Source organism: Amblyraja radiata, unplaced genomic scaffold (genome assembly GCF_010909765.2).
Source record: "Amblyraja radiata isolate CabotCenter1 unplaced genomic scaffold, sAmbRad1.1.pri S157, whole genome shotgun sequence".
NCBI lineage: Eukaryota > Metazoa > Chordata > Chondrichthyes > Rajiformes > Rajidae > Amblyraja > Amblyraja radiata.
The window spans coordinates 51,764-79,535 of NW_022630143.1; the positions used below are offsets into that span (position 1 = coordinate 51,764).

A 27,772-nucleotide genomic window follows, 5' to 3' on the forward strand; every position below is an offset into this window, starting at 1 on the left:
CTGTGGCAAAGAATCCCACACAGATTCACCACCCCCTCAGACTAACAAAATTCCTCCTCGTCTCCTTCCTAAAGGAACGTCCTTTAACTCCGAGGCTGTGCCCTCTAGTCCTCCCTCTTCTTCTTGCGCGTGGCGTGCACAGCCTAAAGTTGTTGGGACAACTTTGATGGTACACAAAAATAATGCTGGAGAAACTCAGCGGGTGCAGCAGCATCTATGGAGCGAAGGAAATAGGCGACGTTTCGGGCCCGAAACCCTTCTTCAGACTGGCCCGAAACGTTGCCTATTTCCTTCGCTCTGCTGCACCCGCTGAGTTTCTCCAGCATTTTTGTCTACCTTCGATTTTCCACCATCTGCACAGTTCCTTCTTGAACACTTGGTCTATTTGATATTCCGTTTGTGCACGTCGAGTTGATTGCATTAGTCGAAACACAGGGCGGACCACGTGAAGGTTGCAATCTTCCACCCCGCCCTCTGGGTCCTAGACTCTCCCACTAGACGAAACACCCTCTCCACATCCACTCCGTCCGGGCCTTTTCACTACTCTGTACGTTTCTCTGGAGAGACGCTGCACGTCCCACTGAGTTCCTCCAGCATTTTGTGTCTGTCTTGGTTTAGCCACTAACAGGCGGGAACACATCGTATCTGTGTCAGACTCAGGCGTTAGGAGAGCAAACGGTGTCTCAGTAAAAAACTCAGGGCAGCCAGTCCAAACCATGATACATCAATATTTACTTTTTTATACAACCCGGATTCATATTTTGTATTTAAAAAAAAAAGCCTATACAACCCTTGCTGCCATTGCAAGTCTAACACAGACACAGGGGAGGGTTTACAGTTGGGGGGGGGGGGGGGGAATAATCACAGACCAGTCCACTGGCAGGGCCCCCCAGAGTCCGTGTGGTGACAGTGGGTGGTGAGGGGAATCCACCTCCGCCTTCACCCGAGATGCGCCGGCCCCTGCTCACCGACACCGTCCCGGTGGAACGCCGATCCCGCTCGGCACGGCCAACCGCTTGGCCCCTTCCGTGCGCCGAACCTCTTTTTCCCCCCCACAACCGGCGGCAATTCCGGTTGTGCCATTGGCGCCCGGGGCGGGTGTAGGTGTGGGGGAGCGGCGCCGGCCGCTCTGGGCCGTCCCGTCGGGTCGGGCGAGACTGCGGGGAGAGGCCAGTCCTCTAGACCCCCCCCCCCACGCCGCTGGGGGGGGGAAAGAGGGGCGATCCCGCTCCCTCTGTCGGCTCCGTCCAGTCCGGCTACCACTTGCCCCTCTTGCTCCAGTCCTTGGGGGTGAAGTGCAGGCACTTGGAGTCGATGCGGAGATGCCTCTTCATCATGGCCTTCTCGTGGCCTTCCACGATGTCCTCGGACAGAGTGAGGATGTACTGACCCTGAGAGATGGCAAGAGGACTGTTATGGAGCGGGGTTTTTTTTAAAAACCAACAAAAATAAATGTAATCAATTATTGGAATAATATAATACCAAACCAACCCGCCACCAGAATACCAAACAAATATTCTTAGATGTAACGCTCTTAAAACAACGATGTTACATTCCTTGTCATGGATACATTCCACCCCCCGCGGTCCCAGAAATCCCCCAGGGCACCCCTAGACAGTGCGTAAACCCCCCTCTAACACTATCCGGGCGTGGACGTAACCCCGGAAAGGGGGCGCAGCAGTTAGAGCTGCTGGCTACATCCTCGTAAATCTTGCCTGCACCTTTTCCAGCTTGACGGCATCTTTCCTCTTAACATGGCGACCAAAACTGAACAGAATCAGAATCGCACTAGTATTTTTTTTCGACAAACGAGATATTTCACTGGCCAGGTACAGTCATACAATTAAAAAGCAACGGATCACTCAAAAACACATTTGAACGTGAGCATCCACCACTCCTACATATTCCTCACTGTGATGGAAGGCGAAATAAAGTTCGAGTCTCTTTCCTTAGTTCTCCTCGGTCGGGGACCTCGAGTCTTCCGGTGACGGGACGATCTTGACCCCCGTAGCCGGCAGCGTTTGGGCCCTCCGCGTCGAGGCGATCAGCTCCCGCATCGGAGGGGGGGTCAGCTCCCCCGAGCCCTCACCACCCCCCCTCCCTCCTGCAGCGGGGCGCTCCCCCATCACCACCCCGCCTCCCTCCCGTAGCGGGGCGCTCCCCCATCACCACCCCCCCTCCCTCCTGCAGCAGGGCGCTCCCCCATCACCACCCCCCCCCCTCCCTCCCACAGCGGGGCGCTCCCCCATCACCACCCCCCCTCCCTCCCACAGCGGGGCGCTCCCCCATCACCACCCCTCCCTCCCACAGCGCGACGCTCCACCCTCACCGACCCCCCTCTCCACCGCCACCTCCGCAGACACAAGCAGGACCCACCTTGTAGTAATTAATCAGGTTCAGGTACTGCAAGGTGGAGATGACATCTTCTTTCTTGATGCTGGTGAGTTCACTGATCTCACTGTGAGGAGGGGAAGGGAGAGGAGAGGGGGGGGAGAGAGAGAGAGAGAGAGAGTCAGTGACACAGGAGAGATATGGAACGTGTGACTGTGTACTGTGTGACTGTGTACAGGCAGCTTCAGTTTAGTTCAGAGAAAAAGGCCCTTCGGCCCGAGTCCGCGCCGACCAGCGATCCCCATACACTAAGACTATCCCACACACACACACACACACACTTGGGACAATTTTATGATTTTTACCAAAAGACGATTAACCTACAAGCCTGGAGCGTGGGAGGAAACCCACGCAGGTCACGGGGTACAAACTCCACACAGACAGCACCCGTGGCGAGCATTGAAACCCGGGTCTCTGGCGCCGTGGGGCAGCAACTGTACAGCCGCTTATCCCTAACCAGTCCGAAGAAGGGTCTCGACCTGAAGCGTCGCCCGTTCCCTCTCTCCAGAGACGCTGCCTGTCCCGCTGAGTTACTCCAGCTATTTGTGCCTACCTTCCTGCACGTACATTCCTTGCGACGGAAGGGAGTCAGTCGCGACTGGATTCTGGGCAGAGGCGAGCAAAACTGAGCCTCGACTCCCAGGCCCGAGACCTTTCTACCCCCCCCCCCGCCCCCCCCCCCCCCCCCTGCCCCACCCCTCGCCACCTCCGCACTCACTTGATGGTGATCTGTGGCCTCTCCCCGTTCTCCGACTTCAGCTCCATCAGTATCTCCAGGATGGTCTGCGACCAGTAGCTGCGGTAGGAGAGGAGACCCAGGTCCGACAGAGGCTTCTCGGGCGTCCCTGTTTTCCCTTCCACCTTCGAGAGCTCGTAACCTGCCAGACCAGCGCGGGACCCGGGTTAGTTGTGGGGAGGGGGGACGAGACCCACGGGGAAAGGTCAAATGTTACGAGCAGCACATATGGGGCCGGAGCGAGGGAAGGTGCTTTAACCAGGAGTGAAGAAAGCAAACTCAATCAAAGCTAATCGATTAGCTGGAGTATTGTGTACAGTTTTGGTCTCCTAATTTGAGGAAGGACATCCTTGTGATTGAGGCAGTGCAGCGTAGGTTCACGAGATTGATCCCTGGGATGGCGGGACTGTCATATGAGGAAAGATTGAAAAGACTAGGCTTGTATTCACTGGAGTTTAGAAGGATGAGGGGCGGGGGGGGGATCTTATTGAAACATATAAACTTATAAAAGGACTGGACAAGCTAGATGCAGGAAAAATGTTCCCAATGTTGGGCGAGTCCAGAACCAGGGGCCACACACACAGTCTTAGAATAAAGGGGAGGCCATTTAAGACTGAGGTGAGAAAAAACTTTTTCACCCAGAGAGTTGTGTGAATTTGTGGAATTCCCTGCCACAGAGGGCAGTGGAGGCCAAGTCACTGGATGGATTTAAGAGAGAGTTTGATAGAGCTCTAGGGGCTAGTGGAGTCAAGGGATATGGGGAGAATGCAGGCACGGGTTATTGATAGGGGACGATCAGCCATGATCGCAATGAATGGCGAATGGTGCTGGCTCGAAGGGGCCGAATGGCCTCCTCCTGCACCTATTTTCTATGTTTCTAATCGGAGGTACAAAGGGACTTGGGAGTGCTGGTGCAGGATTCCCAAACAGTTAATCTGCAGGTCGAATTGGCAGCGAGGAAGGCAAACGCAAAATCAGCATTTATTTCAAGAGGGCTAGAATACAAAACCAGGGGTGTAACGCTGAGGCTCTACAAGGCGCTGGTCAGGCCGCGTTTGGAATATTGTGAGCAGTTTTGGGCCCCATATCTGCGGAAGGATGTGCCTGCTCTGGAGAGAGAGGGTCCAGAGGAGGTTTACGAGAACGATCCCAGGAATGAGTGGGTGAACGTACGATGAGCGTTTGACGGTGCTGGGCCTGTACTCGCTGGAGTTTAGAAGAATGAGGGGGGAGGGGGGGGGGGCTCATTGAGACGTACAGAATAGTGAAAGGCCTGGAATAAGGAAATGCAGAGAGATAAAGACCGAAGAATGAAAGATATGCAAAAAAGTAATTATGATAAAGGGAAGCAGGCCATCGGTAGCCGTGTGTTGGGTGTGAACGAGAAGCTGGTGCGACTTGGGTGGGGGAGGGATGGAGGGAGAGGGAATGCCGGGGCTACTTGAAGTGAGGGAAATCAAAATTCATGCCACTGGGCTGTAAGCTGCCCAAGTGAAATATGAGGTGGTGTTCCTCCAATTAGCGTTTAGCCTCACTCTGACAATGGAGGAGACTGAGGTCTGTGTGGGAACGGGAGGGGGAGTTATAAAGTGTTTAGCAAACGGGAGATCAGGTTGGTTCAAGTCAACTCACATTTATATATATAGCACATTTAAAAAACAACTCTCGTTGGCCAAAGTGCTTCACATTTGTTATAAGAATAGCACAACAAAACAGACTCCATACATATATACATGTAGCCCTCACTCAGAGGACGTCAGGAAAGGCTTGGGAGTATAGATAAGTCTTTAGTCTTGACTTAAAGGAGTCGATGGAGGGGGTTGTTCGTTCTGATGGGAAGGGGGATGCTGCTGTTCCACAGTCTAGGGGCTGCAACCACAAAGGCACGGTCGATCGATCGCCCCTGAGCTTATGCCTAGACCGCGGGATATTCAGCAGCCCCAAGTTGGCCGATCTGAGGGACCTGGAGGTGGAGTGGTGGGTGAGGAGGCTTTTAATGTAGGAGGGGGCAAGCCCATTGAGGGCCTTGTAGACATGGAGGAGGGACTTGAAGTTTATATGGAACCGCACAGGGAGCCAGTGGAGGGAGAGAGGCCAGGATCGGGGTGATGTGGTCCCTTTTTCGGGAGCCTCGCTGCCCTGCGGCGTTCTGGACCAGCTGCAGGCGGGACAGGGAAGATTGGCCGATGCCAGTGTAGAGGGAGTTGCAGTAATCTAGGCGGGAGGAGATGAACGTGTGGATGATTCAAGCGGGCTGAGCAAAGGCGATCTACGTTTGGTCTCGTCGAGGTGTAACAGTCCAAAAGACATTAAGAGCCTAAAATACAAACGTAGATGCAACCTGCGAGGTGAGTGGAAGGGTGGGGGGAATCGGAACATGCCGTCACTTACTGAATTCAATCAGCAGCTTGCCGTAGCCTCTCCTCTGGTACGGGGGTAGGGTCAGAATGCAGGCGACGTTGTAGTCTTCCGTGGATTCCTTCTCCTGAGGAAAGGCGAGAAATACCCTGGTCAAGCCAGGCCGCAACCCGACACGCCCGGCAGAAGCCACACGCTGGGAGCAACTGCAGACGCTGGTTTAAACCCAAGTTGGACACAAAAAGCTGGAGTAACTCAGCGGGACAGGCAGTCTGAAGAAGGGTCTCAATCCGAAACGTCACCCATGGCCCATCAGCCATGATCATATTGAATGGCGGTGCAGGCTCGAAGGGCCGAATGGCCTACTCCTGCACCTATTTTCTATGTTTCCTTCTCAATAAATATCGGGACGACAGATGGCACAATGGGCGACTAAGTGTTCGGCTGGCAACCGGAAGGTAGCCGGTTCTAATCCCGCTTGGAGTGCATACTGTCGTTGTGTCCTTGGGCAAGACACTTCACCCACCTTTGCCTGTGTGCGAATGTGTGTGAGTGATTGGTGGTGGTCGGAGGGGCCGTAGGCGCAGATTGGCAGCCACGCTTCCGTCAGTCTGCCCCAGGGCAGCTGTGGCTACAGAAGTAGCTTACCACCACCGAGTGTGACTGAGGAGTGAATGAATAATGCGATGTAAAGCGCCTTGAGTATTAGAAAGGCGCTATATAAATCCCATCCATTATTATTATTATTATTAATAAACAATAGGTGCAGGAGTAGGCCATTTGGCCCTTCGAGCCAGCACCGCCATTCAATGTGAACATGGCTGATCATCCCCAATCAGTACCCCGTTCCTGCCTTCTCCCCATATCCCCTGATTCCACTATCTTTAAGAGCCCTATCTAGCTCTCTCTTAAAAGTAGTCGGAGAATGGGCCTCCACCGCCCTCTGAGACAGAGAATTCCACAGACTCACAACCCTCTGTGAGAAAAAGTGTTTCCGCACCTCTGTTCTAAATGGCTTACCCCTTATTCTTAAGCTGTGTGTGGCCCCCTGGTTCTGGACTCCCCCCAACACTGGGAACATGTTTCTCTCCACAGATGCTGCCTGTCCCGCTGAGTTACTCCAGCATTTTGTGTCTGTACCACCTTTAGTGTCACCATTGCAATCATTTAGACTATTAGACCTTAGAGACACAGAGGGGGAGCAGGCCCTTCAGCCCATCGAGTTCCCGCCGTTTCACCCTGTACACTGGCACTGTCCTACACACGAGGGACTATTTAACAATCTTACTGGAGTCAATAAACCTACAAACCTGCACGTCTTTGGGAGAAAACCGGAGCACCCGGAGAAAACCCACGCAGGCCACGGGAAGCACGTACAAACTCCGTAGAGACAACACAAATATTCAGGATCGAACCCGGGGAACATTATTCCTGCATCTAGCCTGTCCAATCCCTTAAGAATTTTATATGTTTCTATAAGATCCCCTCTCATCCTTCTAAATTCCAGTAAATACAAGTCCAGTCGACCCATTCTTTCATCATGTGTCAGTCCCGCCATCCCAGGAATTAACCTGGTGAACCTACGCTGCGCTCCCTCAACAGCAAGAATGTCCTTTCCTCAAATTAGGAGACCAAAACTGCACACAATACTCCAGGCTGTGGAATATAGTGGGCTGGATAGAGCGGATGTGGAGAGGAGAGGATGTCTCACCGGGGCCCTGTACAACTGAAGTAGGACCTCCTTGCTCCAATGGGTGGTCATGGTGGTGCAGCGGGTAGAGCTGCTGCCTCACAGCGCCAGAGACCCGGGTTCGTTCCCGACTACGGGTGCTGTCTGTATGGAGTTTGCACGTTCTCCCCGTGACCTGCGTGGGGTTTTCTCCGAGACCTTCGGTTTCCTCCAACACTCCAAAGACGTGCGGGTTTGTAGGTTAATTGGTTTGGTGTAGATGTAAAAAAAAATTGTCCTGTGTGTGTGTGCGTGTGCGTGTGTGTCTGTGTGTGTGTGTGTGCGTGTGTCTGTGTGTGTGTGGCTGTGTGTGTGTGTCTGTGTGTGTGTGTGTCTGTGTGTGTGTGTGTGTCTGTGTGTGTGTGTGTGTGTCTGTGTGTGTGTCTGTGTGTGTGTGTGTGTGTCTCTGTGTGTGTGTGGCTGTGTGTGTGTGTGTCTGTGTGTGTGTGTGTGTCTGTGTGCGTGTGTCTGTGTGTGTGTGCGTGTGTGTGTGTGTCTCTGTGTGCCTGTGTGTGTGTGTCATGTGTGTGTGTCTGTGTGCGTGTGTGTGTCTGTGCATGTGTGTGTCTGTGTCTGTGCGTGTGCGTGTGCGTGTGTTGGTGTGCACAGACCCGGTGGGCCGAAGGGCCTGTTTCCACGCTGTATCTCTAAACAATACTCAAACGCTCTCGCTGTGAAGGTATGAGATCCCCTCTTGTCGTTCTCTTCCTCCTGCCCGTGCGGGGGGGGGGGGGGGGGGGGGGGGGGGGGGGGGGGGGGGGGGTGCGTGCGACCTACCTTGGAGAAATACCCGACGATGTGAAAGCCTTTGCAGTCGTACTCGGTCATCACATAGAAGAGGAAGGGGTCGGTGTCGTAGTACAGGGTCTTGTGGTCCAGGAAGCACTTGGCCAACAGGCACAGGTTCTGCGAGTAGTTCTGCACCCAATTGGAAGAGAAGCAGTGAGTTGCGCAGTGATTGGTGCAGAATTAGGCCATTCAATAGACAATAGATACAGGAGTAGAGGCCATTCGGCCCTTCGAGCCAGCACCGCCATTCAATGTGATCATGGCTGATCATCCCCAATCAGTACCCCGTTCCTGCCTTCTCCCCTGACTCCGCTATCTTTAACAGCCCTATCTAGCTCTCTCTTGAAAGCATCCAGAGAACCGGCCACCACCGCCCTCTGAGGCAGAGAATTCCACAGACTCACCACTCTCTCTGTGAGAAAAAGTGTTTCCTCGTCTCCGTTCTAAATGGCCGACCCCATATTCTTAAACTCATTCGGCCCATCGTGTCTGCTCCACCATTCAATCACGGCTGATCTATCTCTCCCTCCCAACCTCATTCTCCTGCCTTCTCCCCATAACCCCTGACGCCTGTCCTAATCAAGAATCTATCTATCTATCTCTGCCTTAAAAAATATCCACTGACTTGTGGCCTCCAGCGCCGTCTGTGGCCACAGATTCGCCACCCTCTGGCTAAAGACATTTCTCCTCACCTCCTTCCTAAAGGGGCGTCCTTTAATTCTGAGGCTGTGCCCTCTGGTCCTAGACTCTCCCACTAGTGGGAACATCCTCTCCACATCCACTCTACCCAGGCCACTATATTCCACAGCCCGGAAACACGCTGACCAACATGTCCCATCTACAACGTCCCATCTGCGCGCTTCAGTTTAGAGATACAGCGTGGGAACAGTCCCTTCGGCCCAACTTGTCCTTGCCCACCAAGATGTCCCATCTGCACTAGTCCCACCTGCCCGGCGTTTGGCCCATGTCCCTCCGTAACTTTCCGATCCCCGTCCCTGTACGTGGCTTTTTGAACGTTATCTCCTCACCTTGTTCTTCCTGCCATCGATTTCGAAGAAGGAGATGGTTCCTTTCCTGTAGATCTCGTTCCCTGGCGGGTGTCGTAGATTGCACTTCGTCTGATGGGAGAGAAGGGAGTGCGCGGTGAACGGCCGCCAGTTTCGTTCAGTGATTTTGTTGGGAGCTGCTCGCAGCGCCGGGGACCCGGGTTCGATCCCGACTACGGGCGCTGTCTGTACGGAGTTTGCACCTTCTCCCCGTGACCTGCGTGGGTTTTCTCCCAGATCTTCGGGTTTCCTCCCACACTCCACAAAGACGTGCAGGTTTGTAGGTTAATTTTACTTAGTGTAAGTGTAAATTGTCCCTAGTGTGTGTAAGATAGTCTTATGTGAGCGTGGTCAGCGCGGACCCGGTGGGCTGAAGGGCCTGTTTCCGTGCTGTATCTCGAGAAAGAACGTAAGTGCAGAAACAGGCCCTTCAGCCCGCCGGGTCGGTGCCGACCATCGATCCCCGCACACTAACACTATCCTACACACACACACCAGGGACAATTTGTATTTATGCCAAGCCAATTAACCTACAAACCTGTACGTCTTTGTAGTGTGGGAGGAAATCTTCCTGAGAAGATTACGGAGAGTCGGTTTGTCAAGGAAGACTCTCTCTAACTTCTACAGGTGCACAGTCGAGAGCATGCTGACCGGTTGCATCTCGGCAATTTGAGCTCCCTGGAGAGGAAAAGACTACAAAAAGTAGTAAACACTGCCCAGTCCATCATCGGCTCTGACCTTCCTTCCATCGAGGGGATTTATCGCAGTCGCTGCCTCAAAAAGGCTGGCAGTATCATCAAAGACCCACACCATCCTGGCCACACACTCATCTCCCCGCTACCTTCAGGTAGAAGGTACAGGAGCCTGAAGACTGCAACAACCAGGTTCAGGAATAGCTACTTCCCCACAGCCATCAGGCTATTAAACCTGGCTCGGACAAAACTCTGATTATTAATAACCACTTTCTGTTATTTGCACTACCAGTTTATTTATTCATGTGTGTATATATTTATATCATGGTATATGGACACACTGATCTGTTCTGTAGTCAATGCCTACTATGTTCTGTGTGCTGAAGCAAAGCAAGAATTTCATTGTCCTATACAGGGACACATGACAATAAGCTCACTTGAATCTTGAATCTATCCCACACTCGAGGGAGACACTTGTGTTCGATCCTGACTGCTGGTGTTGTCTGCACAAAGACTGGACACACTCCAAAGACGTGCAGGTTTGTAGCTCAATTGGCTTCTATAAACATTGTAAGTTGACTCTAGTGTGTAGCATAGTGCTAAGTGTACGGGGATCGCTAGTCGGTGTGGACTCAGTGGGCCAAATGGCAGTTTCTCTAAACTGACCTAATCTCAGCGGGACAGGCAGCATCCCTGAAGAAAAGGAATAGGTGACGTTTCGGGCCGAGACCCTTCTTCAGACTGAGATTCAGGGGAGAGGGGAAGGAGAGATACGGACAGTACTTAGGACAATGTCAAAGAACAATAGTTAATTGTTGGCTGTGGGCTTGGTGATAACAAGTTCTACAGACAGCGGAACTCAACAGGTTGCCGGTAAAACTAATACGATAACTAGGGTGGGAGAGGGATGGAGAGAGGGGGGATGTTCGGGATACTTGAGAAAATTTACTTGAACTTGAACCGAAAATCTCGGAGAAAACGTACAAATTCCTTACAGACGACAGCCTAACTCAGCGGGTCAGGCAGCATCTGTGGAGGACATGGAGCGGCGATGTTTTAGGTCGGGACTCTTCAACCAGAGATGCTGCCTGAGTTTCTCCAGCGCTTTGTTTTCCACCAGACATCCTTCCTGTAACAGGGTTGCCAAAACTGATCACAGTAGTCTAAGTGTGGCTTCATTGCCGTCTTATAACTGGAACGGTTATCCAAGCAGACGTTCTGTAGCTGCCGACCATGTGGCGCCGAAAATAATCGCCTAGGTGGGACAGGGGCTTTAGAAATACAGCGTGGACTCAGGCCATTCAGCCCACGCCGACCTTCGATCACCCGTTCAGTGTTATCCCTCTTTCTCTTTGAGAAAAACATTTTTCACACACACAGAGAGCGGTGAATCTCTGGAACTCTCTGCCACAGAAGGTAGTTGAGGCCACAGTCCATTGGCTATATTTAAGAGGGAGTTAGTGGCTAAAGGGATCAGGGGGTATGGAGAGAAGGCAGGGATGGGATACCGAGTTGGATGATCAGCCATGATCATATTGAATGGCGGTGCAGGCTCGAAGGGCCGAATGGCCTCTACTCCTGCACCTATTGTCTATGTTTCTCATCTACTCCTTGCGGGCAGGGGGGCAATATACAGAGGGGCCGATCAACCTACAAACCCGCTCGGCTTTGGGACGTGGGAGGAAACGGAGCACCCGGAGTAAACCCACGTGGTCACAAGGAAGAACGTGCGAACTCCACACACACACACCCGAGGTCAGGATCGAACCCGGGTCTCTGCTGCTGTGAAGCAAGGGGTATAGAAAAGGACCTGGCCACAGAAAGGGAGCCATCGCTGATAAGAGGGTCTGAAGAAGGGGCTCAACCCGACCAGAAACGTCACCCCCTCCTTCTCTCCAGAGAAGCTGCCTGTCCCGCTGAGTTACTCCGGCATTTTGTGTCCGTCTTGGATTCTGGAGTATGGTGTACAATTCTGGTCGCCTAATTATAGGAAGGATGTCAACAAAATAGAGAGAGTACAGAGGAGATTTACTGGAATGTTGCCTGGGTTTCAGCAACTAAGTTACAGAGAAAGGTTGAACAAGTTAGGTCTTTATTCTCTGGAGCGCAGAAGGTTAAGGGGGGACTTGATAGAGGTCTTTAAAATGATGAGAGGGATAGACAGAGTTGACGTGGATAAGCTTTTCCCACTGAGAGTAGGGAAGATTCAAACAAGAGGACATGATTTGAGAATTAAGGGAGGGGTAACATGAGGGGGAACTTCTTTACTCAGAGTGTTGTAGCTGTGTGGAATGAGGTGGTGGAGGCAGGTTCGATTTTATCATTTAAAAATAGATTGGATAGGGATATGGACGGGAAAGGAATGGAGGGTTATGGTATGAGTGCAGGTAGATGGGACTAGGGGAGAATAAGTGTTCGGCACGGACTAGAAGGGCCGAGATGCATTTCGTTGTCTCTGTACTGTACACTGACAATGACAATTAAAATTGAATCTGAATCTGAGATGGCCTGTTTCCGTGCTGTAATTGTTATATGGTTATATATGGTTATCTTGGGTTTGAAACCAGCATCTGCAGTTCCTTCCCACACACCGATAACAGGGCACAGCATCCTGGCCCTCTGTGCCCACAACATACCGCTGAAGAGAGTAACTCGACTCGGACAGTCCCTGCCCTCCACGCCACTTACCAGGTGCCTCTGCAGACACTTCAGGCTCTTCAGGTACTTGAGGCAGAACTCGCAGAGATAGAGGACGGGCAGGGAGGTCAGCTCCTGTGGGTAGGGCGAGAAGTACCAGGGTTTCAGTCGGTGGCGGCCCAGCTCGATGCATTCGATGTTCTTCATGCGGGTGACGATGTCATCGTGGCTGCGATCCGACACCAGGCTGCCCGTCATGCGCGGGGCTGAGGGGATGCCGTCGGAGCTGTCCTGCGAGTCCTGCGGGAGGGAGGCAGGGAGGCAGGGCGTGAGGAGCGAGCGGCCAGCGGGCCGCGGAGGGCCACCGCGCTGACTCTTCGACCACGCCGAGGCAGTTAGAGAGGTCGGGGAGGCAGTTGAACGCTCGCTTTCACTGAGGTCACTCATCGCCTTCCGCCACCACTGTGACATCACAGAGGGGCCGTTCAACGTGGGCCCCGGGGGGGAGAGAAGATTAAAACAAAAAAAACGTGCAGGAGTAGAGGCCATTCGGCCCCTCCAGCCAGCACCGCCATTCAATATCATCATGGCTGATCATCCACAATCAGTATTCAAAAGGGAACTGCAGATGCTGGAATATCGAAGGTACACAAAATTGCTGGGGAAACTCAGCGGGTGCAGCAGCATCTATGGAGCGAAGGAAATAGGCGACGTTTCGGGGCCGAAACGTCGCCTATTTCCTTCGCTCCATAGATGCTGCTGCACCCGCTGAGTTTCCCCAGCAATTTTGTGTACCATCCACAATCAGTACCCCGTTCCTGCCTTCTCCCCCATATCCCTTGATTCTGTTAGCCCCAAGAGCTAAATCTAACTCTCTCTTGAAAACATCCAGTGAATCGGCCTCCACTGCCTTCTGTGGCAGAGAATCCCACAGATTCACAACACTCTGGGTGAAAAAGATTTTCCTCATCTCAGCCCTAAATGGCCGACCCCTTCTCCCCATATCCCCTGACTCCGCTATCTTTAAGAGCCCTATCTAGCTCTCTCTCTCTCTTGAAAGCATCCAGAGAACCTGCCTCCACCGCCCTCTGAGGCAGAGAATTCCACAGACTCACCACTCTCTATGCGAAAAAGTGTTTCCTCATCTCAGCCCTAAATGGCCGACCCCTTATTCTTAAACTGTGTGTGTGTGGCCCCTGGTTCTGGACTCCCCCAACATCGGGAACATGTTTCCAGCCTCTAGCGTGTCCAAACCCCTAACAATCTTATATGTTTCAATAAGATGCCCTCTCATCCTTCTAAACTCCAGAGTGTACAAGCCCAGCCGCTCCATTCTCCAAATGGATGAGGGGTGATCTTATAGAGATGTATAAAATCATGCATTTTTCCTGCATCTAGCCTGTCCAATTCCTTAATGATTTTATATGTTTCTATAAGATCTCCTCTCATCTAAATTCCAGCGAATACAAGCCCAGTCGACCCATTCTTTCACCATACTGCATGTCAGTCCCACCATCATGGGAATTAACCAGGTGAACCTACGCTGCACTCCCTCAACAGCAAGGATGTCCTTCCTCAAATGAGGAGACCATAATTGCACACCATACTTCAGGTGCGGTCTCTCACCAGGGAGGGCCCTGTACAACTGATAACTCACCTCATCGGTCCCCAAGCAGTTTGCCTTCCTCTTCCGCCCAGCCACCTGTGGCATCGACCGACGTGCCGAACCATTCTGCTGGATCAAAAAGGAACAACCTCATAGAAACATAGACAATAGGTGCAGGAGTAGAGGCCATTCGGCCCTTCGAGCCTGCACCATTCGCCATTCAATATGATCATGGCTGATCATCCAACTCAGTATCCTGTACCTGCCTTCTCTCCATACCCCCTGATCCCTTAGCCACAAGGGCCACATCTAACTCCCTCTTAAATATAGTCCAATGAACTGTGTGGCCTCAACTACCTTCTGTGGCAGAGAATTCCACAGATTCATCCACTCTGTGTGTGAAAAAAATGTTTTTCTCATCTCGGTCATAAAAGATTTCCCTCTTATCCTTAAACTGTGTGACCCCTAGTTCTGGACTTCCCCAACATCGGGAACAATCTTCCTGCATCTAGCCTGTCCAACCCCTTAAGAATTTTGTAAGTTTCTATAAGATCCCCCCTCAATCTTCTAAATTCCAGCCGAGTCTATCCGTAAAGACGTGCTAGTCCGTAGGCTGATTGGCTTGGGTAAGAGGGAACTGCAGGTGCTGGTTTGAACTGGTTAGATAAGGTTTCCCCCTTATCCTTAAACTGTGTGTGGCCCCTAGTTCTGGACTTCCTGCATCTGGAACATTTGTACGTTTCTATAAGATCCCCCCTCATGTCAAATGTCACCCACCTCCTTTCAGTTCCACCCTTAAGGGCCTGTCACACTTGGCAATTTTTTTCGGCGACTGCCGCCGGCGTCATCGACTGACGTATCAGGTCACGGGAAAATTTGCTCCGTGACGCGGCATTGGCGAGCGGTGTTTTTTTCCCAAGTGTCGCGACATTTGTTTTTGTCGCTGCTGGGTTTTTGAAATGTTCAAAATCTTTTGGAGACACTGATATGACGTCGGCAATCGACAAGTGCGACAGGCCCTTCAGAAAGCGCTCAAACATCGGTTCCTCAGTCATCGGACGGAATTGGGCCATTCGGCCCATCGGGCCTGCTGTGTCTACGGGCCTTGTACCTGACCTGCGTGGGTTTTCTCCGGGTGCTCCGGTTTCCTCCCGCACTCCACAGACGTACAGGTTTGTAGGTTAATTGGCTTCGGTAAAAATTGTGAATTGTCCCGAATTTGATGGTATAGAGCGGGGGGGTGATCGCTGGTTGGCACGGACATCCCGGGAATTAACCTGGTGAACCTACGCTGCTCTCCCTCAATAGCAAGAATGGCCTTCCTCGTAATTAGGAGAACAAAACTGCACACAATACTCCAGGTGCGGTCTCACCCTGGCAACCAGTACAACTGCAGTAGAGCCTCCTTGCTCCTATAATAATAATAATGGATGGGATTTATATAGCGCCTTTCTAATACTCAAGGCGCTTTACACCGCATTATTCATTCACTCCTCAGTCACACTCGGTGGTGGTAAGCTACTTCTGTAGCCACAGCTGCCCTGGGGCAGACTGACGGAAGCGTGGCTGCCAATCTGCGCCTACGGCCCCTCCGACCACCACCAATCACTCACACGCATTCACACACAGGCAAAGGTGGGTGAAGTGTCTTGCCCAAGGACACAACGACAGTATGCACTCCAAGCGGGATACGAACCGGCTACCTTCCGGTTGCCAGCCGAACACTTAGCCCATTGTGCCATCTGTCGTCCCATCTATACTCAAATCCACTCGCTATGAAGGGCAACATGCCATTTGCTTTCTTCACTGCCTGCTGTACCTGCATGCTTGCGTTCAGGTCTAAAGGTTTACGAAGGAACTGCAGATGCTGGAAAAATCGAAGGTAGACAAAAATGCTGGAGAAACTCAGCGGGTGAGGCAGCATCTGTGGAGCGAAGGAAGAGGTGACGTTTCGGGTCGAGACCCTTTTCCATCTATGGAGAGAAGGAATTGGCGACGTTTCGGGTCGAGACCCTTTTCCATCTATGGAGCGAAGGAATAGGTGACGTTTCGGGTCGAGACCCTTTTCCATCTATGGAGAGAAGGAATTGGCGACGTTTCGGGTCGAGACCCTTTTCCATCTATGGAGCGAAGGAATAGGTGACGTTTCGGGTCGAGACCCTTTTCCATCTATGGAGAGAAGGAATTGGCGACGTTTCGGGGCGAGACCCTTCCGGGTCTCGACCCGAAACGTCACCTATTCCTTCGCTCCATAGATGCTGCCTCACCTGCTGAGTTTCTCCAGCATTTTTGTCCACCTTTTACTTTCAGGTCTAGGTTCCTGTAGACCTTCTCTTCCAATATGTTCACCAACACTAACACACACCACTCGGATCTATACTCCAGTCCGGGTATACTCACCATTTATTACTAATGCTTCCAGACACTAGCTGTCAGTCGAGACACAGTTACAGTCAAAGATCCTATAGCGGAGTGGGAACGTGGGCCTTTTTTTCATCCATTTCCTCTCGCTATGAAGGCCAATTTGCCATTGTCAATGTGGACGTTCCTGCCGCCCCACTCCCACTCCATCGCTCCCCCCGCCGCCGAATCCCAGTACATGCGCTGAGTCTCACCTGTGCGTAGACGGGCGTTGGGATCTCTGGAGCTGCCGCCGCCGGAGTTACTGGAGAGCACTGCGTAGCAAGGGAGACTGCTTCCAACTTCCTCTTCTGCAAGAGACCAAAGAAGCCTTCTGTCAATTGCCCCTTCGTGTTAGGAGCGGGGAGAACACGGCACGGTGTTCGTGTTGGATTCTATTGTGTATCGTGCGGGGGTGGAAGATTGCAACCTTCACCTGGTCCGACTAATGCAATCAACTCGACGTGCGCAAACGGAAGATCAAATAGTACAAGTTGTCCAACAACTTTAGGCTGTGCACGCCAAACGAAAGAAGAAGTGTATTGTGTGTTCTTTTTCTCAATCCTATCCCTGCGTGGCAAATTCATTTCACTGTGCCTTAGTTGCCGCATGTGACGAATAAATATGTATTGTCTTGTAGCGGGTCATCGCTCTGTAGCTCAGGCCCCTCGAGTCCGAGCAACATCCTCGTAAGTTTAGTTTTTAGTTTAGAAATACAGCACGGAAACAGGCCCTGTCCTGCCCACGCCGACCAGCGATCCCCGCACACTAACACTGTCCTATGAAAGTGTTTCTTGGTCCTCCAAAATATTCCAAATGGAATTTAAACTGTGGAGGGGGTGAAGGGAGGACTTAAGCCAGAAAGGGTTATTGGGAAGAAAGAGCTACTTTAAATGTTTAGTTGCATCTGGTTGGGTAACTATAGTTGGGTGGAGATTATTCCATGCTTTAATTGTGCGGGGGAAGAACGAATTGCTGTACACATCTGTCTTTGTAGCTGGGATCACAAATTGGATCGAATTCCCTCGTCTGCTCCTAATTGGTTTGGGTTTGGTGTAGGTCTTGTAATCTATGTCGAGCTGACCATTTAACATTTTGTAAAAACATTAAGGTCAAACGGTGAGCTTCACGTCTGTCTTGGAGAGGGTTCCTTCCACCCCAGAGAATTCAGAAGTTTGGTGACACTCGCTTCTCTCTCATAGGTGTTAGTAACAAATCGAGTTTCCTCATCTCAGTTCTAAATGGCCTACCCACTAGTCTTAAACTATGTGTGGCCCCTGGTTGTGGACTCCCCCAACATCGGGAACATGTATCCTGCCTCTAGCGTGTCCCACTTGGCCCCCGCTACCCACACGCTAGCAGGTCGCGTAAATGGCGCGCGAAAGACAGCCAAGTGGGACAGGCCCTTTAATAATTTTATACGTTTCGATAAGATTCCCTCTCATCCTTCGAAATTCCAGAGTATACCAGCCCAGTCGACCCATTCTTTCATCATACGACAGTCCCGCCATCCCGGGAATTAACCTGGTGAAACTACGCTGCACTCCCTCAAAGGCAACAATCCTCCCACACTCCAAAGCCCTTCAGACAAGACTTTGCCTTCCATCACAGTGAGGAGGAGATTCACTGTGATGGATGTTTGTGTAGATTGTGTTGGTTGTTGTGTTGGTTTGGCTTCATAGCAAAAGGATTTGAGTATAGGAGCAGGGAGGTTCTACTGCAGTTGTACAGGGTCTTGGTGAGACCACACCTGGAGTATTGCGTACAGTTTTGGTCTCCTAATCTGAGGAAAGACATTCTTGCCGTAGAGGGAGTACAGAGAAGGTTCACCAGACTGATTCCTGGGATGTCAGGACTTCCATATGAAGAAAGACTGGATAGACTCGGCTTGTACTTGCTAGAATTCAGAAGATTAAGGGGGGATCTTATAGAAACTTACAAATTCTTAAGGGAGGTACACAAAATTGCTGGGGAAACTCAGCGGGTGCAGCAGCATCTATGGAGCGAAGGAAATAGGCAACGTTTCGGGCCGAAACCCTTCTTCAGACTGATGGGGGGTGGGGGGGGGAGAAAGAAGGAAAAGGGGAGGAGGAGGAGGAGCCCGAGGGCGGGCGGATGGGAGGGTGGGAGGAGACAGCTAGAGGGTTAAGGAAGGGGAGGAGACAGCAAGGGCTAGCAAAATTGGGAGAATTCAATGTTAATGCCATACGGACGCAAGGTCCCCAGACGGAATATGAGGTGCTGTTCCTCCAATTAGCAATTTTGTGTACCTTCGATATTCCAGCATCTGCAGTTCCCTTTTGAACCCAAAATTCTTAAGGGGTTGGACAGGCTAGATGCAGGAAGATTGTTCCCGATGTTGGGGAAGTCCAGAACAAGGGGTCACACAGTTTAAGGATAAGGGGGAAATCTTTTAGGACCGAGATGAGGAAAACATTTTTTACACAGAGAGTGGTGAATCTCTGGAATTCTTTGCCACAGAAGGTAGTTGAGGCCACAGTTCATTGGCTATATTTAAGAGGGAGTTAGATGTGGCCCTTGTGGCTAAAGGGATCAGGGGGTATGGAGAGAAGGCAGGTATGGGATACTGAGTTGGATGATCAGCCATGATCATATTGAATGGCGGTGCAGGCTCGAAGGGCCGAATGGCCTCTACTCCTGCACCTATTGTCTATGTTTCTATGTTTCTATGTTGTGTGTGTCATGGTTCTTTTCTCGTTGTACGGCTGCAGAAACCAAATTCCGTTTGAACCTCACTTCAAATGACAATGAATAAATTGTATAATTGTGTAGGTATATCGGCTTGGAAAATGTAAAATAAATTGTCCCTAGTGTGTGTCGGGTAGTGCTAGTGTACGGGGGGGGGGGGGGGGGATCGCTGGTCGGCGCGGACCCGGTGGGCCCAAGGGCAAGTTTCCGCGCTGTATCTCTAAACTAAATGGGAGCTCATGACATGGAGTTAAACTGCGGAATGAACTCCAAACAACTCCAGCTCAGACAAAACTGAAAAAAGATAATATGAATTAATTGTGGTCATTTAATAATGCCAATTGCAATATTTAATCGCTGGGAGAAATAAAATATAATTAGTGCTATTTCATTTAAATTATATATGAGACTCCTCCTCGCAGGCAAAAGCAGACCACTTCCAAAAAGACGTGGTCTGCATTTATGGACTTACAACAAGCATAACCCCCCATATCTCACTGACCTCCTCTCCCCCTACCGACCCTCACGGTCCCTCAGATCCACATCAGCCGGTCTCCTCTCCATCCACAATTCCAACCTCCGCAGTTTTGGGGACAGAGCCTTCTCCAGGGCAGCTCCCAGGCTCTGGAACTCCCTCCCCCAACTGATCCGCAATTCCGTGTCCCTCACCATCTTCCAGTCCCGCCTCAAGACCCATCTCTTCACCTCTGCCTATCCTTAGCCCCACGTCCCCCTCCCTTTTCATCTGTGCATTAATTGCCTCATACTGTGTTTTGTATTGAATTCTGTCTTTACTTTGTGTACTAGTCATGTCTCTACTATTTATTTCATTCCCCTTACATGTTTTTCCTCTACATGCTCAATTTTTGTAAGGTGTCCTTGAGACTCTTGAAAGGCGCCCATAAATAAAGTTTATTATTATTATTATTATTATAAGGTGCAATAGTAATTTAAAAAATAAATGGTGCCAGGATCTGGTAACGGGTGTAAAATATGGTTGGTATATCCCTTTTTGCGGAGTTTTTTTTATAATAGAGCTATTCTTTCTTTTTCTTTCTCTCTTTTCTAAACTTTCTTCTCTAACTCTCTTTCTAATGGGCTCTCTTTTCCCAACACCATCACAACTCTTTCTCACTTTCCTTACCTCTTTTATTTCTATCTTTCTTAACGCTCAAAAGATGAAGGGGTACAACAAATGTAATAAGATATATGTGGTGTGTATTACTGGAACTTATTGTACTTCTAATAAAAAATTAAAAAATAAATTAAAAAAATTAAAAAAGATATATATATATATCTGTGTAGTACGTAGCATTATTAAATTTATGTATATTTTTGTGTCAATCCACTAATTTGAGGAAGGACATTCTTGCTATTGAGGGAGCCCAGCGTAGGTTTACAAGGTTAATTCCCGGGATGGCGGGACTGTCATATGCTGAGAGAATGGAGCGGCTGGGCTTGTACACTCTGTGGAGTTTAGAAGAATGAGAGGGGACCTCATTGAAACATATAAGATTGTTAAGGGTTTGGACACGCTAGAGGCAGGAAACATGTTCTCGACGTTGGGGGAGTCCAGAACCAGGGGCCACACACACACACAGTTTAAGAATAATGAGTAAGCCATATAGAACGGAGACGAGGAAACACTTTTTCTCACAGAGAGTGGTGAGTCTGTGGAATTCCCTGCCTCAGATGGCAGTGAAGGCAGGTTCTCTGGATGCTTTCAAGAGAGAGAGAGAGCTAGATAGGGCTCTTAAAGATAGCGGAGTCAGGGGATATGGGGAGAAGGCAGGAACGGGGTCACATTGAATGGCTTGAAGGGCCGAATGGGCTACTCCTGCACCTATTGTCTATTGTCTATTTATTTAGGTCGACTGAACAACGCGGGGATGGGATTAGTTAGAGTATTCCAGTCTCCTTGGGAACCAGGCAATTAAATGATGAGGGGCACAGAGAGGGGAGACAGTCAGACTTTTTTCCAAAAGAGAAAAACTCAAAGACTAGAGGGCATTGTAGTGGCATACTAGAGACTAGTGTAGCTAAGTGTGGAGTCTTGCATTTTGGTAGCAGGAATAAAGGCGTAGACTATTTTCTAAATGGGGAGAGAATCCAGGAATCGGAGGTGCAATGGGACTTGGGAAAGCGCTGGTGCAGGATTCCCCAAATCTACAAGTCGAATCGGCAGTAAGGAAGGCAAACTCTATGGCCCCGACCACGGGTGAACAAGGAGGAGGACTGGCTGAGCTTTGTGCCGTCCACCACAGTGAAGAATGCTTTGGTGGATGTTTGCGTTAAATGTTATTGTGTATTGTGTGTTCTTTTTTGAAGTGCATCGCTGCTGGCAAATTCATTTCACTGCACCTTCTGGTGCATGTGACGAATAAAATTGACTATTGACTATTTCGAGAGGGCTAGAATACCGAAAATAAGGATGCTTAGGCTCCATAAGGCGCTGGTCAGGCCGCATTTGGAGTATTGTGAGCAGTATTGGGCAAAGATCCTATAGCGAGTCCACTTGACGAAAAAGACAGTCACGGGCAGATTCACGGGTAATTTTCGGCCCCATTTCCGTAACCGTCTCCCGTCTCCGCACCAAAGATCCCGTGGGATACTAGCGCGGAGACGGAAGCCGGTTACGGAAACATCCTCGTAAAAATAAAAGTTACTTGGTGAAAATCTTCTCCTCATTTTCAGAATTTAAATTTATTAACACAAACTGTTCCCCCGCAACGTTGATTACACTGCGGGTCGGGTTACTGAAATGGATGAAAAAAAGGCCCACGTTACGCTCCGTTGCGTACTACACATCAGCCCATTGCATTTAGCAGGAGTGGTCTATATTGGATCTTTGGTATTGCGCACCATATCTGAGGAAGGATGTGCCGGCTCTGGAGAGGGTCCAGAGGAGGAAGGACATTATTGCCCTAGAGGGAGTGCAGAGAAGGTTCACCAGACTGATTCCTGAGATGTCAGGACTGTCTTATGAAGAAAGACTGGATAGACTTGGTTTATACTCTCTAGAATTTAGGAGATTGAGGGGGGATCTTATAGAAACTTACAAAATTCTTAAGGGGTTGGACAGGCTAGATGCAGGAAGATTGCTCCCGATGTTGGGGAAGTCCAGGACAAGGGGTCACAGCTTAAGGATAAGGGGGAAATCCTTTAAAACCGAGATGAGAAGAACTTTTTTCACACAGAGAGTGGTGAATCTCTGGAACTCTCCTGCCACAGAGGGTAGTTCGAGGCCACAGTTCATTGGCTATATTTAAGAGGGGAGTTAGATGTGGCCCTTGTGGCTAAGGGGATCAGGGGTATGGAGAGAAGGCAGGTACGGGATACTGAGTTGGATGATCAGCCATGATCATATTGAATGGCGGTGCAGGCTCGAAGGGCCGAATGGTCTACTCCTGCACCTAATTTCTATGTTTCTATGTTTACGAGAACTGGGCCTGTACTCGCTGGAGTTTAGAAGGATGAGGGGGGGGGGGGGGAGCCTTATTCTTTAATAATACCACTTTTTTTTTTTAGAAAAGCACTCAAACCAACAGGTCAAACAATATAAATGAAACTCACGGATAACAAGTTTTTGGTGACGTTTTCGATGCTGTTGGTCCTGTCAGGTAGCTTGGCGACTGGGACCCTTTGCAAACTAGCACTTGCTGCTAAGTAGGGCAAGCCCTGGTCCACAACACCGCGGAGGGAGAAAGAGACAGAAGAGGTAATGCCGGTAGTGGAACCGATTGCCCAGCTCGTCCCTGCTACAGAGTCACAGAGTGATACAGCGTGGAAACAGGCCCCTCAGCCCAAACCGGGCAACATGTCCCAGCTACACTAGTCCCACCTGCCTGCGCTTGGTCCATATCCCTCCAAACCTGTCCTATCCATGTACCTGTCTAACTATTTCTTAAACGTTGGGCTAGTCCCACCTTCAACTACCAGCTCGTTCCATACACCCACCACCTTTTTGAAGTGTATCGCTGCTGGCAAATTCATTTCACTGCACCTTCTGGTGTATGTGACAAATAAAATTGACTATTGAATATTTCGAGAGGGCTAGAATACAGTGTGTGTGGAAAAGTTGTGTGGAATACTGTGTGGAAAAGTTGCCCCTCAGATTCCTATTAAATCTTTTCCCCCTTCACCTTAAACCCATGTCCTCTGGTCCCCGATTCCCCGACTCTGGGCAAGAGGCTCTGTGTATCTACCCGATCTATTCCTCTCGTGATTTTATACACCTCTATAAGGTCACCCCTCATCTGTGGAATTCTCTGCCTCAGAGGGCGGTGGAGGCCGGTTCTCTGGATGCTTTCAAGAGAGAGCTAGATAGGGCTGTTAAAAATAGCGGAGTCAGGGGATATGGGGAGAAGGCAGGAACGGGGTACTGATTGGGGATGATCAGCCATGATCACATTGAATGGCGGTGCTGGCTCAAAGGGCCGAATGGCCTACTCCTGCGTCTATTGAATGAGACTGGTTTAGAATGGGGTATATTGGACGGCATGAGAGAGTTGGGCCGAAGGGCATGTTTCTGTGCCTGTTGACCCTGGAACCCCCTCCTCTCCTCGATACTTGACCAGTCTAACAGGAGCTTTCGAAATCCTGCCCTAATCTCCACAACCTGAGTGGGGTTAGGGTTAGGTGCGCAAGTTTGTAGGTTGATTGGCCTGGTACGAATGCAAAATTGTCCCCAGTGTGTGTAGGATAGTGTTAGTGTGCGGGGATCGCTGGATGGCACGGGCTCGGCGGGCCGAAGGGCCTGCTTACAGGCTGTATCGCTAAACTGAAGTCACAGTCAGGAACAAAAAGGAACGTTCCCCTGATCGGTTCTTCCATTGTTCAACGAAGAGAACTTGGTTCTCTAAGATAAGACAAAAATGCTGGAGAAACTCAGCGGGTGAGGCAGCATCTATGGAGCGAAGGAATAGGCGACGTTTCGGGTCGAGACCCTTCTTGTCTACCTTCGATTTTTCCAGCATCTGCAGTTCTTTCTTAAACATTGGTTCTCCAAGAGAAGTGCATTGCATTTGCTGGCCTTTGTGTGAGACTCACATTGGGAACGTTGCAGATAGACTGCGTCACCAACGGCCTCTCGCCCCTGGGCGTGATGGGCTTCTGCACAACAATTGGCAACAAGACTAGATGCAAGGTTTGTGTGTTTAGTTTAAATTAGTTTAGAGATACAGCGCGGAAACAGACTGCGCCGACCAGCGATCCCCGCACATTAACACTACCCTACACACACACACACACACACACTAGGGACAATTTACATTTACACCAAGCCAAATAACCTACAAACCTGCACGTCTTTGCAGTGTGGGAGGAAACCGGAGCACCCGGAGAAAACCCACGCAGGTCACGGGGAGAACGTGCAAACTCCGCACAGACTCGCCACATCCCCTTCATCTAACTCTCCCTTGAAAGCATCCAGAGAATTGGCCTCCACCGCCCTCTGAGGCAGAAGATTCCACAGATTCACAACTCTCTGTGTGAAAAGGTTTTTCCTCATCTCCGTTCTAAATGGTCGACCCCTAATTAGAAACATAGAAACATAGACAATAGGTGCACGAGTAGGCCATTCGGCCCTTCGAGCCTGCACCGCCATTCAATATGATCATGGCTGATCATCCAACTCAGTATCTTGTACTTAATTCTTAAACTGTGGCCCCTGGTCCTGGACTCCCCCAACATCGGGAACATGTTTCCTGCCTCTAGCGCGAGGGTTCTCAACCTGGGGTAAATGTGTTGAATCTGGATTTGTACATATATTTTTCTCATGGACTGCATGTGTTTGGTTCTGGTATACCGATATCTGTTCATCATTAGTTATAGACAATAGGTGCAGGAGTAGAGGCCATTCGGCCCTTCGAGCCAGCACCGCCATTCAATGTGATCATGGCTGATCATCCACAATCAGTGCCCCTTTCCTGAATAAGTTAAATAACATTGTTATGGGCTATTAAAGCGGGCTGGGTTAAACGGGCCGAAAAATGTTGGGAACAGATCCTCCAGTCTGTCCGATCCCTTAATAATCTTATATGTTTCAACAAGATTCCCTCTCATCCTTCTAAATTCCACGTGTGCGGGGATCGCAGGTCGGCGTGGGCGCGGACTCGGTGGGCCGAAGGGCCTGTTTCCGCGCGGTGTCTCTAAACTAAACCATGCAGAGTCACCCTGAATGTTTAAGAAGGAATTGCAGATGCTGGAAAAAAATCGAAGGTGGACAAAAATGCTGGAGAAACTCAGCGGGTGAGGCAGCATCTGTGGAGCGAAGGAATTGGCGACGTTTCGGGTCGAGACCCTTCTTCATCTATGGAGAGAAGGAATGGGCGACGTTTCGGGTCGAGACCCTTCTTCATCTATGGAGAGAAGGAATTGGCGACGTTTCGGGTCGAGACCCTTCCGGGTCTCGACCCGAAACGTCGCCAATTCCTTCTCTCCATAGATGCTGCCTCACCCGCTGAGTTTCTCCAGCAGTAAATGGACTAGGGAGTGGTCAGGGAAGCAGCAGGTTAACATGAGGACCGCATGGATCGGTAGTTACTACACTACCATCACCAAGGGCACAGGGCCTGGTGGGAATATTATGAAGAAACACGCTGTACCAACCGGTGTTGGAATGGTCTTCCCAATCCCTGCTGCCGAGGAGTGTAGAGAGAGATCGAGTGTCTTCTTCTGAGGAGGAAGAGAGATCAGGTTACTTGCGTACTTGGCCCAACTTCGCACACATGGCGGCCCAAGTGGGCTGGGGGTTTGTCAACACTCACTCAACTTCCTCCTCCTGCCACCCTCTCTCTCTCTCTCTCTCCTCTCTCTCTCTCTCTCTCTCTCATCTCTCTCATCTCCTCTCTCTCTCTCTCTCTCTCTCTCTCTTGTGGAAACAGGCCCTTCAGCCCAACTTGCCCACGCCGACCAACATGTTTAAGAATAAGGGGTAAGCCATCTAGAACGGAGACGAGGAAACACTTTTTCCCCACTGAGAGTTGTGAGTCTGTGGTGTAGGGAACTGTCTGTGATGCTTCACTGTGACTGACCACCGGTGATGGGACGGTATGGAGGAAACCTCACCCCATATCTACCCGTTGCCCAAGGAGTGTTAAGGGTTTGGACACACTAGAGGCAGGAAACATGTTCCCGATGTTGGGGGAGTCCAGAACCAGGGGCCACACACACACACACAGTTTAAGAATAAGGGGTCGGCCATCTAGAACGGAGACGAGGAAACACTATTTCTCACTGAGAGTTGTGAGTCTGTGGAGTTCTCTGCCTCAGAGGGCGGTGGAGGCCGGTTCTCTGGATGCTTTCAAAAGAGAGCTAGATAGGGCTCTTAAAGATAGCGGGGATATGGGGAGAAGGCAGGAACGGGGTACTGATTGGGGATGATCAGCCGTGATCACAGTGCATGGCTTTGCTGGCTCGAAGGGCCGAATGGCCTACTCCTGCACCTATTGTCTATTGTCAAAGCTTCATCTCGTGACCGCTCCTTCCCCCCCCCCCCCCCCCCCACCTCTGTCTACCCGGCTGGTGGGGAAGGGTGGGCGAAGGGGCGAGTACAACAGAGAACAAGGGGATTCTTTACCAGTTCCCTCTCGGGGGAGTTTGGCCTGGAGCCCGGCAGCCCGTTCTTGGTGGGAGTCTTGGCTTCCTTCTTAGGGAACTGGATTTTCTTCAGGTCCAGCCGCTCGGGAGTGACCCATTCGTCCAGGCGCTTGTTGACTGGAGAGAGAGAGAGAAGCGGAACGAAACTCAAGACTCGAGACTCAAGAATCTGTCTCCTCAGATCCTAGTGAACTTCTACCGCTGCAAAACCATCGAGAGCATCCTGACCAACTGTATCACAGTATGGTATGGCAACGACCGGAAATCACTGCAGAGGGTGGTGAAAACTGCCCAACGCCTCACTCCCCTCCATTGAGTCTGTCCAAAGCAAGCGTTGTCTGCGGAGGGCGCTCAGCATCGCCAAGGACTGCTCTCACCCCAACCATGGACTGTTTACCCTCCTACCATCCGGGAGGCGCCACAGGTCTCTCCGTTGCCGGACCAGCAGGTCCAGGAACAGCTTCTTCCCGGCGGCTGTCACTCTACTCAACAAAGTACCCCGGTGACTGCCAATCACCCCCCACCCCCCCGGACACTCCTCCCACAGGAAAAACACTATGACTGTATACATGTAAATAATTTATTTATTGAAATCATATTCTATGTCGCTCTTCCAGGGAGATGCTAACTGCATTTCGTTGTCTCTGTACTGTACACTGACAATGACAATTAAAGTTGAATCTGAATCTGAATCTGAGACACGCCCGTGCAATAATAATAATAATAATAATGGATGGGATTTATATAGCGCCTTTCTAATACTCAAGGCGCTTTACATCGCATTATTCATTCACTCCTCAGTCACACTCGGTGGTGGTAAGCTACTTCTGTAGCCACAGCTGCCCTGGGGCAGACTGACGGAAGCGTGGCTGCCAATCTGCGTCCACGGCCCCTCCGACCACCGCCAATCACTCACACACATTCACACACATTCACACACAGGCAAAGGTGGGTGAAGTGTCTTGCCCAAGGACACAACGACAGTATGCACTCCAAGCGGGATTCGAACCGGCTACCTTCCGGTTGCCAGCCGAACACTTAGCCCATTGTGCCATCTGTCGTCCCACATGGGTCACACAT

The 27,772-nt window shown here is 50.6% G+C and overlaps 1 protein-coding gene across 1 annotated transcript; it reads right to left on the minus strand.

Moving 5' to 3' along the window:
• Nucleotides 1–703: 703 nt before the first annotated feature.
• kat5 (lysine acetyltransferase 5) lies at nucleotides 704–27,772 on the minus strand. Its single transcript, XM_033016193.1, has 13 exons — nucleotides 27,760–27,772; nucleotides 26,673–26,809; nucleotides 25,703–25,768; nucleotides 22,667–22,771; nucleotides 16,600–16,695; nucleotides 14,036–14,113; nucleotides 12,430–12,678; nucleotides 9,032–9,121; nucleotides 7,992–8,132; nucleotides 5,519–5,612; nucleotides 3,110–3,269; nucleotides 2,377–2,458; nucleotides 704–1,391 (listed from the first exon to the last, which is right to left on the minus strand). The coding sequence occupies exons 1-13, from the start codon at nucleotides 27,770–27,772 to the stop codon at nucleotides 1,257–1,259; spliced, it is 1,446 nt and encodes a 481-aa protein (XP_032872084.1). The 3' UTR covers nucleotides 704–1,256.